This window comes from Cynocephalus volans, chromosome 12 (genome assembly GCF_027409185.1).
Source record: "Cynocephalus volans isolate mCynVol1 chromosome 12, mCynVol1.pri, whole genome shotgun sequence".
Classification (NCBI taxonomy): Eukaryota; Metazoa; Chordata; class Mammalia; order Dermoptera; family Cynocephalidae; genus Cynocephalus; species Cynocephalus volans.
In genome coordinates this window covers 12,504,900-12,521,091 of record NC_084471.1, presented here as the reverse complement: position 1 = coordinate 12,521,091, position 16,192 = coordinate 12,504,900, and the positions used below count along the sequence as shown (strand labels likewise).

The following is a 16,192-nucleotide window of genomic DNA, read 5'->3' as shown; positions in this document are numbered from 1 at the left end:
TCCCAGGCATGCTGTAAGGATAAATATGCTAACGTGCGTACAAGGAGGGTGGATTTTCCCTCTTGGGGAAGGGGGGGCTGTTATTACCTAGATTACTAAGAGCCCTTCTGGCTTCAACCACCCTCCTCACCCCCCACATAAGAGGGGGGCTTTTCCCCACAGTCCCCTTCACTCCTCTCTGCCACCTCCTTGCCTCTGCAGCCACAGCCCCTTCCTCTTGCCTCCTTCCAATCATCTCTCCTTCCAAGACACTTGCTACTGCCCACCAGCCCATGCCATCCAGAGGCCCAGCCAAGCAGCTCCAAAGCCAGGAGCTTTGAGCTCTGAAAGACTTCAGAACAACCCACCCAGCACCCTTGCTTCTTCCCCTCACCCCTTCCACCCCAGCCTCACCATTCCTGTCCCCTCAGCCTGAAACACTCTTCCCCCAGAACAGCAGGCTCATTCCCTCATCTCCTGTCAGTCTTTGCTCAAATGTCACCATCTCAGTAAGGCCTTCCCTGAGCACTTTGTTTAAAATGTAATGTCTCCCCACACCCGCACTTCCAATCCACTTCCCTGCTTTACTTTTCTCCTCAGCACCTACTACCAGCCAACATACTCCATATTTTCTTTATTTATCTTATTTGTGGTCTGTCTTTCTCCACTGAAGAAAAGTGCAATGTAAGCATCACAAAAGCAGGAGATTTGGTCTTTTGTTCACTGATGTATCCTCAGTGCACACAACCAACAAAGTAGGGGCTCCATAAATATTTAATGAATTTTGGGGAGTGTCACCCTGAGTTGGCTCTAGGTTTTACTGACTGGTGGGGGCTAGAGGGCTGGGACCATACTCTTTGTTTCAAACCCAAACCAAGCACCCACCTCACCCCAGGCTCAGAAGGGTCAAGTAACTTTCTCAAGATCACACAGCCAGGAAGTGCTAGAGCCAGATATTGAACATGGATCTCACCAAGCAGAAAGCTCATTATCCTTGTTAAGAGAACCAGAATGACCTTTCAGGGGTCTGTCTCTCCCTCTGGTCAGTGGGCCCCTTATCTCGGAAGGAGCCACGTTTTATTCATGTTACTGTCTCCCCAGTGCCCAGCACAAGCCCAGCATATACTAGGCACATGTGGATGTCTGAGTGAATTAGCAAATAAAGATGCTCTGTAGTGACTCGTGGAGTCAGACACACCAGGGTTTAGTCCTGGCTCTGCCACCTAATAGCTGTGTGACACTGGCAGGTTAGTCAATTTCTCTGATCTTCAGTTGCTGTGAAATGGAGATGTTGGTACTTACTCTTTCAGGTTACTATGTCCTCATTAATGTAAAGGTGTTGGAAGAGGAGCTGGCATATGGACAGTGTAGAAGAAATGTTAGCATAAAAAGTAGGGGAGCTATGCATTTTATGAGTGAGCTTCACGTCAGTGGAAATGTGCGGATGGAGGTTGAAAACCCCTGGGCAGAGCTGTTTGAAGGTCCCTGCGGCCCCGACTGCAGTAATGATCACACTGCTGTAGTTTTAGTTCTGCACATCCATTCAGCATTTACTAGGTGCCCAGAACTGTTCTGATGCACTTCTTACTTTTTACTTGCCACTATTTCATTTCATCCTCACAGGTACTATTTATACTATCCCCATTTTACAGATAAGAAAACAGGCACAGAGAGGTTATAGCCCAAGGTACGGGCCAAAGCCATCCTAGGAGGTTGTGGCGGGAATACACCACGGGAAAGAGATCAGAAGGGGCCAGATCCCCGCGTGCCAGCCCCCTCCAGGGCCCCTGGAGACCCAGGGCGGGCGGGGGACAGGAGCTGCCCAGGCTGAACGTGCTGCAGGTCCCGCGCTCCGAGGTATTTGGGCGCCGCCCGCCTCCGCCCCACCCCTTGTTCTCGGCTTGTCCAACCCCACAGTCTTCATGTAAATGAGGCACCTAGGGAGAGCCAATGCGAGCGTGGCAGGGGCGTGGTCTTCTGTCCACCTCCCGGGCAACGCTCTGATTCATTGTTCAAATAAGGAGGCCGTGACCCTGGCCCTCCCACCCCGGTCGCCCCCTGGCGTGGAAACCTGAGCCCAGGTTGGTACTGGGCAGCGGAAAAGAGGGGATGGGAGGCGAGGCCTGCGGGAGGGGTGGCGGGTCAAGGGCTGGAGGGGGAGAGGGCCAGGGCTCCGTCCTCCGGGTGTGGCATGTGTATCTGCTTAAGGCTCTTCATTTTTATATTCACGTCTAACGTGCATTCCAGAGAAGGATTCTGCCAGTAGGTTGGGGTGGGGGTGGGGGAGAAAACGGGTGCAGCGAGGGGCACGTGGAGCCCCCACCCGCCCCCAGGAAAATGAGCGGCGTTTTCCTTCTGAGGCGGCGATGCTCCTTTATGTGGCCGGACCGGAAAAGCACCGCCCAGGCTGGGCGAGACCGATGCGTCCCCGCTCCACCGCCCGGAGCTAGGAACGACGCGAAGAAATGACCACCCAGGAAGGATCCGAGACTCCGGGGCCACGGTGGGGCCAGTGGGTGCCTCACCCTCCACCGTGCCCTGCCCCCGCCCCGTTCCGCTCTCGAGGTCTGGTGGGGGAGAAACAGGGAGTCTTCACCCTAAGCTGCCCCAGGGGAGGACATGAAATTTCTCAGCTCTCAGATGAGATTGACAACAAAGGCCTGACCCCCTGGGACGCTTTGGAGGAAACTCACCAGGTGAGGACAGGTATGGGCAGGTGACCTGGGGGCACCACAAGGTGTGCGTGTGTGTGTTTTGGGTGATAGATTCCTCCCAACCCCTGCCCTTCTCTTGGGGCTTTGTATGAGTCGGGAGGGCATCCCCAGGGACACCTAGCAGGGAGAGCCTTGGGCTCAAGTCAAGACAACATGGTTTCTTTTTGGCTAAGCTCTGCCACAAATTTTCTGTGTGACCTTAGGCTGTTCATTTTTGCCTAAGACTTTGTTGTCAACTCTGAAAATACTTGGTTAGCCCTTTGCCTCACTCCCTGTGTTTCCCAAGGAACCTGTGAGAGTTGGCAGTGCGATCCAGTACTCACGCCTCGCTTCCACCTCTGAGATGGTGGGGAGGCACACAGACCTCGATCTGAATCCAGCTCGGCCACTGTGACCTGAGTGAGTTAGGGAATCTCTCTTGCCTGATCTGAAATTGGCATTAATTTGATCTACAATGCAGGCAAGGGCATTCAAACTTTGGAGGGGCACTGGAATCACATAGGGGACTTGTTTAAAATGCACACCCCCAGGCCTCGCCCCTGAAGATTCTGCCTGGGTGGATCGGGAGAGGGACCTGGGAATCTGCATTTTTATGAGCAGCCCAGAAGTGTGTCATGCAGGGTCCTTGGAGCACTCTGAGCAACACTGCAGTAAGGACTAGAAATCACACATCAAGTGCTCTGCCTGGGTGCTTAGTAGGTGCTTAGTGAGTATTTGTTGAGTGAATAAATGATAGATGAATGGATGGATAAACTTATATCTTTGTTCCTTGCCTGGCATTTAGTCTGGCCTGTTCCCCAAGACCATTTTGTCTCCATAGGCCTTTGAGCCTAAAATAGAAGGGTTGGCCCCAGAGGCTTCTGCAATGCTTCCAGGGCCCTTCCCCCCTTCTCTTGATAACCCCTTTCTTTTGTACTAATCTTCCTGAGCTACACCCTTGCTTTTGCGGCCAGGCTGAATGTTTTCCGATTTTTTGCCCTCTGCTTCTCTTTTAATTATATATTCTAGCTTTATGTCGTGCCTTTTCTGACACAACTCAGCATAGGCTGTTGCAAGTAGGCATGCAGCTTTCTGAATGCTTTGCTGCTTAGAAATTTCTTCCACCAAATACTCTGGTTCACAACTGTTAATTTCCAACATCCACAAAGTCCTAGGGCATGGACAGAATGCAGCCAAGTTCCTGGCCAGTTCATAGCAAGGGTGATCTTTGCCCCAGTTTCCAATAAGTCTTTTCTCATTTCTATCTGAGACCTTCTCAGAATGGCCTTTACAGTCTGTATATCTATCAGCATTCTGCTCACCACCATTTAACCAGTCTCTAAAATATTCCAAACTTGCTTTGGTTTTCTTGTCTTCTAAACTTTCACCAGCATCTAGGCTTTTTCTAGCCCACTCCTTCAAATTCTTCCAGCCTTTCCTCAGCACCCAGTTCCAAGGCCACTTCCACATTTTCAAGTATTTGTTATAAGCAACACCCCACTTCTCTGGTACCAGTTTTCTGTATTAGTCCATTTCTGTTGCTTATAACAAAATACCTGGAACTGGGTGATAGATAAGAAAATGAAATTTATTGCTTACAGTTTCTGAGGCTGGGAAGTCCAAAGTCCGTCTGGTGGTGACAACAGTGACTCAGGGGTCTCACATTGCAAGACGGTGGAAGCAGAGAGAGCAGAGAAAGAGAGACAGAGTCTCCTCTCTCTTCTTTTAAAGCCCTCAGAACCACACCTCTGATCACCATTTTTAATCCATTCACTAGAAGGGTCCTACAACCCAATCACCTCTTCAAGGCTCCACCTTTCAATTACCATAATAGGATTTCCCACTCTCTTAACAGTCACAGTGGGCACTAAGTCTCTAATACATAAAACTTGGGGGACACAATTCAAGCCTCAGTGAGTTTTGGGGGACATAACTCAATCCACTACATCTGCCCTAGGGAAACGGGGGCTGAGGTCCAGGTGGGTGGCCAGCCAGTCATCTGGCCCTGGCTTCCCCCCACCCCCACCCCGCTTTTCCCCAGGCCCTGTCTAGAGAGTCAGCCATCAGATCGCAGGAGCTGCTCTAGCCTGACTCACCTGATATGGAGGAGGTGGCTGGGAATGCCCCATGTGAATGCTTTGAGGCCAATGTGCTTACCCAGAGCCGCTGTCAAAACTGCTTCCACACTGAAGAGGCCCACGGGGCAAGGCACCAGGTGGGCTGGCTTTCCTGAGTGGTTGGGGTGGTTTGGGATGGGGGAGTGGGTGATGGGCTGGGTCTGGCTGGACCACTAACTTGTAGTTGAATCCAGATGCTGGTGTTCCTCTGTCCAGAGGCTCAGTTTTCCCATCTGTACAATGAGATGGTTGGACCATGTGAATGTTTCCCAATCTTCAGTCACTTTTCTCCTGCTATTATGATTTTTTTACCATTGCCTCATCTAATCTATTACTTTATTGTTCTTTAACTCAACACCTTTTTTCACTTATACTGAAACATAACTTTACATCACTACCACAAATAGAAAACTAAGATTATATTCTATATATAGAAGGTTTAAAAAAAGAAAAAGAAAGAGACAGAAGAAGAAAAAAACAGAAATGTCATTAAATTCTAACTCAAGACTGTTGTCTGCTCTACCCCAAGTCCTGCTGTCTCTTTGTCAAAAAGAGAGATTAGCAGGTGTTAGAAAGGTGTTGAAGACAGACCAGCACCCCCTGAAGACTTTCTTCTTTTTTTTTTTTTTAAAGATGATCGGTAAGGGGATCTTAACCTTTGACTTGGTGTTGTCAGCACCACGCTCACCCAGTGAACAAACCGGCCACCCCTGTATAGGATCCGAACCCGTGGCCTTGGAGTTATCAGCACCACACTCTCCCAAGTGAGCCACAGGCCGGCCCTAAGACTTTCTTCTTGAAGTTATTAAAGGAGTGAAAGAGGAGTCATTTTTTCACTTTGTGATCATTGTGGTCTGATGCCAACCCCCTGTATACGTAAACCCAGAGCACCTGGTACACACACTGAGAAGCATGGAACCTGTGAATCTCCAGGAGCCCTTCCAGCCTTGATCCCTATGGCTCCATCATTCTCAGTGGAGTCTGAGGCTCCTCTTGAACCTGACAACCCACTTCATGGAGGGGGTTAGGCTCCAAGAAGCTGCCATTGTAAGGGGGTTGCCGGTCAGCTTTGGAGCAAGGCAGACCAGAGTTCCAGTCCTAGGTTTGCCATTTGCCTGCAGTGTGACCTTGGGTCATTTAAGTTCTCTGGCTTCACTCACCTCCTGGGTAAAGCGGGGGCAACAGACTTCTCACTCAGGGAATCTGGTACTGCTTAGCCCAAGACACATGTAGCTAATTCAGTACATATTAATTTCCTCTTTTTCCCTTTTCTGGCCAGAAAAGTAAACCTTGGAGATTCCTTTCTACCTGTCTTGATAGCTCCAATAACAGCTCCCCTGCCCTCACCCCCAAGTTCAAGGGACAGATGCCCATAAGTTCTGTGATTCCATCTCCCATGCAAATGATCCACCCACTGGGTGGGGAGACAGCAAGCATAGAATAGGAGAATGCTGGATTCAGACAGGTCTGAGTTCTAGTCTCAGTCTTACCATTTCCCAGCTGAGACCTGGGGTCAGCTTGCATATTCATACATATTGAAAAGGTGCTTACAATGTGCCAGGCATTAAGCTAGATATTGGGGAAATAGTGATAAATAAGACAGCACATCCCTAGCTTCACAGGGCTTGTAGTCTAGCAAGGCAAATGGAGAGTAAGAAAGTAATTGTGCAAACGATTGATTAATCATGTCTGTGATCAGTGTCCTAGAGTAATAGCAAGTGGTATGAAGGTAAATGATAGGGCATTGGGGAAATTTCTCCCAAGAAATGAAATGGTAGAGGCTGTGTGGGTATTGGCCAGTGAAGTTGGAGGTAGAGGAGAGAAAGGGAATAGCATGTGCAAAGGCCCTGAGGCAGAAGGAAGGGGCACATTGGAGGACTGGGGAGAGGTCAGCGAGAGGGAGGGGCAGAGGAGCTACAGGACAAGGACAGAGAATAGGTGGGCCTAGGTCTCACCGGGCCTTGGGTTGCTTTGTGGACATGCTGAGGACTTTGGATTTTATCCTGAGAATCATGGGGAGCCCCTGAAGATTTTAAACAATGGAGTGATGTGATCCTATCTGCATTTTTCAAAGTCACTCTGATGGCTGGGCAGAGAATGGAGTGCAGGGAGATGAGAGTGAATCGGAGTGACCAGTGAGGAAAAGGTTCAAATACTCATTTGTGCCAGAGAGGACAGGGACTTTGAGATGAGGGCAAATGGCACACTTCAGAACTAACTGGATAGGAGAATCTACAGGATTTGAGCGGGGGGTGGGGTGAGGGGGGTGGGAGGAGAGCCTCTTGACAGACTCCTAAATTATTTCTCCAGGTAGGTACTTGGGATGGGAGTTGTTGGGGCCTGGTGAGTGTGAGGTGCCCTCAGGACACAGCGGAGATGAAGGGGAGGTTACTGAATCCAGGAGGTAGGAGTTCAGGGGCCAGACCATAGGAGATAGAGTCATCAGGATCCAGCACTGACGAAAGTCTTGCTCATGGATGAGGCCATAGTCTCCGGAGAGTGTGGAGTGAGAAGAGGAGAGGCCTGGGGTGGAGGCCAGGAAATCAGTGTTTAAATGAAGATAACAGGAGGTAGAGATAGCCAAGAAGATGGTGATGGAGTAGCCAGAGGGTCAGAGGCAAACACCAGTGTCCCCATCCTCCCCCGGAGGCCCAGGCAAGAGATGGTTTCAAGCTCAGAGTGGGTCACTCATGTCAAATCCTTCACTTTCTTGTGCTTCCAGTTACTCTGATCATGACTGTAGGTTATGCAAATCCCCTCAGTTCTGCAAATGCTTGAGGGGTGACTGTTGAGTCCTTGAGTCAGGCCCCAGGACCTGACCCTGGGCAGGAGACAATTCCCTGTGTCTCGAATGTGATCGTAAAAAACTGACACTGAGCCCCAGATGATGGTAATTGCCTCTTCTGAACTTTTCTGTCTGCCTCCCTGTCCACCCCAGCTGCCACTCTGGACCCCATTCTATATTGCTCCAGGGTTAGGTATGGAAAGAATAGGTGGATTCCTTGGGCTGCTTCCCCAGGGAATCAGGGCACCCTGCCCTTGGGTGCCGCTGCTCAGGTGGCAGCTCCCCCAGGCTAGTTCTGTCTGTGTCATCCACTCTCTCCCATCTCTCTATTGAAACAGGTCTCTAGAAACCAAGTTTAGCCAGTTTTTCCTCCAAGGATTCTGGAACCTTGTCCCTATTAGCCCTAGCTTTAGGTCAAGAGATTTCAAACACATGGAGTCAAAAAATGTGTATGTTAAAAAAGCATCCCCAATATTGCTGGAGCTGTGCAGTTCCCAGGTAGATCCTTAATTACACCTGAGCACAGACCCATCTCCGCGAGCCTGATGAAGCTATCTCCTGGAGCTCATCAAGGAAACAGGGTTGGATCCAGTTCTGACATCTTCAGCTAGCCTAGAATATTCAGAAATGTTCCCAGGTCCCGGGTGCCCCCCAAGCTTGACCAACTCTTGACCAACTGATCATGCAAAATGCCCTGGGAAGCTCCAGCCTCCCTAAGCTACTGGGAGATGGGGGGAGGAGTCAACCCTGGAAATCACACAGCCTTGACCAGGTCATGGCCAGGTTCCATGACCAGGGAGGGGCCAGGTGGGAGGGTCCTGCTGTGTTCCAGGCATCACAGCTCCTTTTCAATTTATTTATTCTTAATTGTAATTAATGTTATTCTACAAATTTAATACTTATATATTTAGTGCTCTTACATTATTTATTATATTTAAGATGTACAGACCAGACATCATTGTAAGCTCTTTACAAATATTAACTCATTCAATTCACCTAACACCCCTAGGAGGGGCTATTTTCATGCCAGTTTGTGATGAGATAACTGAGGCATGGAGAGGATGAGTTACTTGGCCAAGGTTTTGGTAGCATTTCCACCTCTGAGAAAGCAAGGCTCAGAGGGGAGAAGCCACTGGGCTGAGGGCACCTAGCTGGGAAGTGGAGGAGACAGGATGGGGCCCGACGTCTGTCTGAGGCCAGAGCCTGTGCTGACCCACCAGACAGGAAATCAGAGCTGGGGACCAACTGCTGGGCCTGCTCATGTGGGCAGTGGGGGTGATGGGGGCTGGGGGTGAAAGCAGGGAGGAGATACCATGCCAAGCTGGGGGTCCTGCTGGCCTGGCTGGGCCAGGACCCCTTAGCGATGCCAGGCGAACCACTCCTTCCTCATTCATGCTGTGCTGTCCCCTGGGTGGCCAAGGCGCCAGGCCTGGCTGTGGATCTGACACCTCCTGCTGCTGAGCTCTGATCAGAATCTGGCTGCAGGGCAGGGGGAGAAACTGAACCCAGACGGGCCTCTTTTGGCCTGGCTGTCATAGCAGACACCCGGCCCCCTCCTTGGCACTGCCCAGGCCCACACCAGTGGTGGCCTTCTGGGAACCTGGAGAGCCTGTGCCCACCCCAGAGTGCTGACCAGGCTGTGGTCCTGGCCCTAGGCTCTGGGCTCCAGGGTCCCCAGGGAGCCTGTGCCCAGGCTCCCGTCCGTTCTGGCTCTCAGGTGAGCTGCCAGGATCAGGTTCCCGCGGTTTTGTGTCCTGCATTGTTCTTGGCTGGGCCCCAGCTTATGAAACAGTAATGAGGGGCCCCTGCTCCCGAAGCCGGCCCTCTAAGGTTTCCGCTGCCTCGGCCGCTGCCGCCGCTGCTGCCACCACGGCCCAGAGTCAGAGCCTGGGAGGGCGGCAGCGCGGGGGCCTGAGCCGGAGCCCCCCGAGGACAAGGGTGCTGACAGCCGCCAGCCGCCACTGCGGGAGCCGGCTGCCCAGGTAACCTGAGAGGAGGCGGGGCGCAGGGTGCCATGGCCGCGGTCCCCCACCACCAGGGGAGGGCCCTGACACTCCTGAAAGGTGGGGAGGAATGGGGAGGCCTTCCTGGAGATGAGCAGCCGTTCCCCCCAGGTGAGCCCAGCACCAGCCTTCACAGGTGTGGCCTTGCTGAGGGCAGGAGGAAGAAAGGAGCGGGCAGTGGCTCAAGGCCCCTGCCCCCACCTCTGCCGCCTTGACCCTCCAGCCCTGGAGCCCCCTGCCTCTCCTGTACTGGGGCAAATCTCTTCTTTCCTCCAATGTCTTGTTTTCCCATCTCCTCGTCCGTCAGGCTACTTCTTCCTCCCTCAGACCTTTCCCTACTCTCCAGGCCAGCTTAATCCTCCTCACCTGTGTCTTCTGACTACAAAAGACTCTTTTGGTTCTTTTGTGCACTTCACATCCTCAAGCATGCAGACATATACACACTCACACATGAACTTGTGTGTGCTTACGCTAACATACATGTGGGTGTACCTGCTGGACCTGCATACACATGCGCTCAACACCCAGATGCACTCATGTGCCCAAACACCCAGGCCTTTATGGACACACGTACCTGCACCCAGGCCCATACATGCACACAACCAGGTACCCTGGCCAGCACCTGGGGTGGGTCCCAAGGGGCACTTCCAGCCTGATGGGCAGCTCTCCTTAAGGAGTGTGAGATCCCAGGAGGAGATGCCTGGAGACTCTCCCACGCCACCCAGTGCTGGGAGGGGCTGTGCAGGGGGAGGGGAGCCCCCACGTGGGTGCCGAACTGCCTCCTCTCTCCACCTCTGGCCCAGGAGCCCAGGAGCCCTTCAAGTGCTGAGGTGCCCTACTGCAACCTGCCCTGCTACCCGCCTGCCCCTGAGGATCCACTCAGCGCCTCAACCTCCAGCTACCAGTCTGTGGTGGACCTGGGCCTCAGGTCAGGGCCCAAGAGGTGGGTAGAGCCCAGGGCCTGGGGAAGGACTCCCTGAGGTAGAATACCCTTCCTCTCCCCACTTGCACCCCTTCCCAATGGCAGTGCCTGTCTCTGATGGCTGCTGGCATGGGTCACATGGTCAGTCTATACAGCCTGGGCACAGGTGGGCAGTAGGAATGTTCCCCAGGCCCACTGTGAGAACTTAGATTAGACTGTCCCCATTTGCACGTGGGTCTTGAGCCTATCCTTTTTTTTTTTTTTTTTGTCTTTTTGTGACCGGCCGCACCGTGCTTAGCCAGCGAGCGAACCGGCCATCCCTATATAGGATCTGAACCCGCGGCGGGAGCACTGCCGTGCTCCCAGCGCCGCACTCTCCTGAGTGCGCCACGGGGTCGGCCCGAGCCTATCCTTCTGACCTTGACTGTCTCCCCCAGTGGCTCTGACTACCCCATAATTCTCCAAGACCTAGCTCAGCTTTACTCCAGGCAGTGGGGCAGCTACGCACTCACCCTACAATGGACATGGCCCACAGCCTGCTCACATTTCTTGGTTCCTTTTGCACAGCTTTAAACGGTCCCTGCATCCAGGGCACCTGCCATCACCCACCTACCTAGTTGACCTGAAGTCCCTCTTTGGGGTCATGGTACTTTGGGAGACCATGGCCTGAGAGTCTAGAAACCTGGGTCCCAGCTTCAGATCTGTCCCAGATGGGCTGTGGGACCTTGGGCAAGTTACTCTGTCTTTCTATGCCTCAATTTCCCTGTTTGTAAAATAAAGAGAGGTTGAATCATATCAGCATTGCTGGGGTCGGCCCGTGGCTCACTCGGGAGAGTGCGGTGCTGATAACACCAAGGCCCCGGGTTCGGATCCCATATAGGGATGGCCGGTTTGCTCACTGGCTGAGCGTGGTGCTGACAACACCAAGTCGAGAGCTAAGATCCCCTTACCGGTCATCTTTAAAAAAAAAAAAAAAAAAAAAAAAGCATTGCTTTGGGAACATGCTCCTCAGAGATGGGCATTATTTAAAAATAAAAACTAGCTCTGCTGTGAAATGTTTCAGAAGTTCTGGGATAAATGCTGTTGAATAGCTTTCCTGCAGGACTTGTCAGTCTTTAGTTTACAGGCATGCATTGTGGCTTTTGGGTGGGGGAGGTAGGGAAGTCTGTAGAATGTCCCAAACATACGTGACTCTTTTTTAGGGTCATCACCTATTACCACCTTGTGGGCCAATCTGTGAGTCACTCTTTGGGGATACTACCAGCTCTAAGCCTACCTGAGCCTGCGGCCACCCCAACTGGCTTCTCTAAAGCAGGGCTTTCTCTGCAGCTCCCTTCCTCAGCCCTGTCACTGCCCTCAGAGCCCTGCTGCCTCTCGCATGCCCCCATTAGAGTCTGTCTTCTTAGCTAACTGAGCTTGGGGCTCCCACTCCTGCTCCAGGGACAGAAGGTTGGGAGGGGGCTGGAGCAATAGTCCTGGTTCACAACACAACTCTGCCCTTTCCTAGCTCTGTGACCTTGGCCAGTCTCTTGACCTCTCTGAGACTCAGGTTCTTCATCTGTAAAATGGGAATCATTATGCTTCCTTTAAAGGGTGATTGTCGTAGCTCAACCAGGCAGCCACGTAAAGAGCCTAGCACAGAGACGGGCTGCAGTGTTGGCCGCTCTTCTGCATGAACATGTAGCTTCCTGGCCCCCAGTGTGAGTGTGTATATCTGGATGGGGTGGGGGTGTCACTCTTTAATTCCTCATTACTTTTTGGGAAAAAGTCATGACTCTGTCTCCTCTCTCAGGGACCTGTCCTCATCAGCAGGGCTCCCTGAAGAGGGCCCAGCAGCTGCCCCCAGGAGCAGGAGCTGGGAGCTCGAGGCGGTGCCCTATCTGGAGGGCCTGACCTCCTCCCTGTGTGGCAGCTGCAACGAGGACCCTGACTCTGACACCAGCTTCAGCCCTGAGTGTGACACCCCTGATGATACCAGCAACTCGTCCTCTGTGGTGAGCTGGGGGTAGGAGATAGGGGGACAAGAACAGATCTGTCCTCTGTCCCTATCCTTGGGTTCCACCTCCAGTCGAGGGCTGGGCCTCTCACACTGGGAAATTAGGCTGGGGTCCTCTGGACCGTTAGCTGGCGCCATGGGCCCCCCGACCTGGAGGGGCAGGGGTCTCTGCAGCCCAGGTGGGCTAGGAGTGTGGCTGTGGAAAGAAGACGGAGGAAGGAGCTTCAGTGACAGGGAGCTCCAGGTGAATTGGCACCGGGCCCAGGGTGCCAAAAACTCTGAGGTCGCAGAGGGCTGGGTGTTGGACATGGTATCCACAGCAATGGGACTGGCGCGTGGGCCCTGCTCTGGTCACACACTGCTGAGCCTCATGATCAGCTGTGGCATAGATTCCCAAGGGACAGAGGAAAGGGAGCAGGCAGGGGGAGGCCTGGCGAGAAGAGAACACCCAGGAGACTCCTCTAGCATTCGAACTTGGAAGGACTGCTGTGGGGCAGAAGAGGCAGGCCTGTCCTTTGGTCCCCCAACAAAGGAAGGTGACAGGAACTGATGGGACTCAGAATGAAACGGCCTACCCTGTGCATGCCTGGTGGCCAGCACTGTGCTGAGGGCTCGGCGGGCGCGGGCTTGTGCAAGGCTCACTCGCACCCTCTGCGCTTGTGGTTCTTAACGGCCCCATTTGGGGCTGAGGCTCAGAGAGGGAGGCAATTTGAGGCCACACATCTGGGATTTGAATCCACTTCTCTCTGGACCCTGGGGAGTGTCTCACACAGCTCCAGCTGTGTGACTATGGCAAAGTTTTTAGCTTCAATGGACATGCCTACCTCCCAGCTGAGTTAACACCTGCCAAGAGCCCAGCACAGTGCTGGGCATACAGCAAGTGCTCTTTATTTATTTATTTATTTATTTTTAAGATGACCTGTAAGGGGATCTTAACCCTTGACTTGGTGTTGTCAGCACCACACTCTCCCAAGTGAGCCACGGGCCGGCCCTAGCAAGTGCTCTTTATTTATTTATTTTTATTTATTTATTTATTTTTTTAAGATGACCGGTAAGGGGATCTTAACCCTTGACTTGGTGTTGTCAGCACCACGCTCAGCCAGTGAGCGAACCGGCCATCCGTATATGGGATCCGAACCCGGGGCCTTGGTGTTATCAGCACCGCACTCTCCCGAGTGAGCCACGGGCCGGCCCAGCAAGTGCTCTTTAAATATCAGCTCCAGGGCTGGCTGGTTAGCTCAGGTGGTTAGAGCAGGGTGTTAGAACACCAAGGCCTAAGGGTTTGGATTCCCCTACTGGCCAGCTGCCAAAAATAAATAAGTAAGTAAGTATCAGCCCTTTCCCCTCCTTCTACTCCTCTCATGCTGGGCATGCAGGCAGGCCCTAGGGCCCTTCTTCTCCCTCCCCAAACATGCTTTTTCTTCCCTTTCCTTTGCAGGACTGGGACACTGTCGAGAGGTGGGTGGAGGCCCCCAGCCAGGACAAGCTTACCATGATGATCCCGCGGAGGCCCCAGGAGGAACCAAGAGCTGACAGTGCCCAGAGATCTCCGTCTCTCCTCACCAGGTCCCCTGCAGGAGGAGACACTGCAGGCCAGAGAAAGGAGGGTGAGTCCTTCTACCAGGTTGGTCCCTGTGACCATGCATGTGGTGATGGCCTGGGGTCCCCAGATAGCCATCTCTCTGGCCATCTGGGACCTTGGGCATGGCTTATCGTGGCCTTCATCTTAATAAACAGTTCCCACAGAATGATGGAATAGCCACGATGTGCTGTGCTAACTGCTTTAATACATCATCTCACAACTCGTGAGTTAGGATCTTCGAGTTGCAAGGGACAGAAACTGGCTGAAAATAAATAGAATGACTCACACAAGTAAAAAGTGTGGGTGATGTAACTTCAGGCATGGCTGGATCCAGGTGTTCAAACAGCATTCGAAATCTGGTCTCTGCTTTCTTCTATGGTGGCTTCATTCTGAGCAAGACCCTCCCCTGATAGTGGCATGATGACTACCTGCAGTGCCAGGCTGTATCTCACCTGCTTGTCAGATTCCACAGAAAGAGGGCACAGTCTTCCCAATCGATGTAGTTAAAGTCCCAGGAAGGGTTCTCACTGAAACCCAGTGTGGGTCATGTGCCCAACCTGGTGATCAGAGCCAGCGGGATAGGAGATTCCTCACAGGAAATCAGGATGATGTTGCCAGATGAAAGGGGGAGGCTGCTGGTGAGGCCAAGCCCATAGAAGTGGGTGACAGTGGGCAGCATCTCGCTGTTCTGCAAGTCCAGCAGGCTGGATGCCAAGGCTTGGGCCCTCAATTACTACTGCACTGTGTTGCCTCCTGGTCTCTGTCTTCAGCATCAACAGGATTTGGGGATGCTCCCAAACCGTAGCTCCCATAGCACTCAGTCATCAAACACACCAGCACTGGCTGTGTGTAAAGCCTGGTGCTGGACATCTGGGGCATTCAGGAGGTGTTAGACATGGTCCCTGCTCCAGAAAGCTCTTAGTCTAGTAAAGCAGACAGGTAGGAGCTGGCGAACAGTAGCCCAGGACAGAGGAAGAGCAGAAACAGATGTGAGCAAAGAAATGAGTGAAGGGCTGGGCAGAGGAGAAAGACTCAGGGAGACAGGGAATGGCATGTTAGCTGAGGGAACAGCCTGGACAAAGGCTCAGAGGTGTGAGTAGGGAGTATCCTGGCACGTACAGCTTGAGCATAGAGGGGTGTGCATAGTTCAGCCAGAACATGCTGGGCCTCAAGAGCCTAGCCAACGAATCTGGACTTTATTCTCTAAGTAGTAGGGAGCCACAGAAGGTTTAGAGGAGGGAGTGATGCACCTGCACCTGTGCCTTAGAAAGATCATTAGGACAGAGTTGCAAAGGGTGAATTGGAGCAAGGTGAGGCCAAAGGACACAAAATCAGGTAAGAGACCATCGCAGCCACCGTAGTGATAACTAGTTCAGGCAAGAAACACCTGCTGATGCTAAATCCCCAGGTGAAAGGTTGTTGGGGGACAGGATATTCATGGTCTCAAAGTATCACCCCTCAGATTACGCATTCATTACAGGGGGAAAAGGCACCCTCAGGATGGGGAGATCTGGCAGACACTACCTTAACCAGTGTTCACTCAGCATCTCTAGTGTGGGGCAAACCAGTGTCAGACGCCTCCTGCTGCTATGCATGAGCAGGCCACGGCATCCCTTTCCTCTCAGACCTTCCTGCTAAAAATGCATTGCCTGCATGTAGCCCTCTAGCCCTGATGAAACATCAGACAAACCCACATGGAGGGACACTGCAAATAACCACCTAGACTCTTCATGGAAGACAAAAAAAAAAAAAAAAAGGCTGGAGAACTGTTCTTGATTAAAAGAGGCTACAGAGTCAGGGAAGTAGAATGCCATGTGTGATCCTGATTGGATCCTGGAAAGAAGACAGCTATGGAAGGCATTACTGGGACAACTGGGGCAGTTTGCATACGGACTGTATGCTATATCAGTGTTGCATTTTCTGAGCGTGATAATGGTATTGTGGTTAGGAAGGAGAATGTCCTTGTTCTTAGGAGATGCGTATGGAAGGGTCAAGGGTGAGGTGTCATAGGAGCTTCAACTAACTCTCATGTGGTTCAACAAGCTAGAGAGATGATCAGTATCTAGATAGGGAGAGAGGGAGAGAGAGGTGATAGAAAGATAGGTAGATGGATGG

General features: G+C 52.3%; 1 protein-coding gene across 1 annotated transcript in view; it reads left to right on the top strand.

Annotated features, from left to right (window-relative positions):
* Positions 1 to 4,773: 4,773 nt before the first annotated feature.
* TRIOBP (TRIO and F-actin binding protein) overlaps positions 4,774 to 16,192 on the top strand; it is a 59,428-nt gene continuing 48,009 nt past the window's right edge. Inside the window, exons 1-4 of the mRNA XM_063074856.1 lie at positions 4,774 to 4,887; positions 10,381 to 10,520; positions 12,292 to 12,493; positions 13,934 to 14,102. Of these exons, the coding sequence (XP_062930926.1) occupies positions 4,774 to 4,887; positions 10,381 to 10,520; positions 12,292 to 12,493; positions 13,934 to 14,102 (625 nt within the window). The remainder of the gene's footprint in view (positions 4,888 to 10,380; positions 10,521 to 12,291; positions 12,494 to 13,933; positions 14,103 to 16,192) is intronic.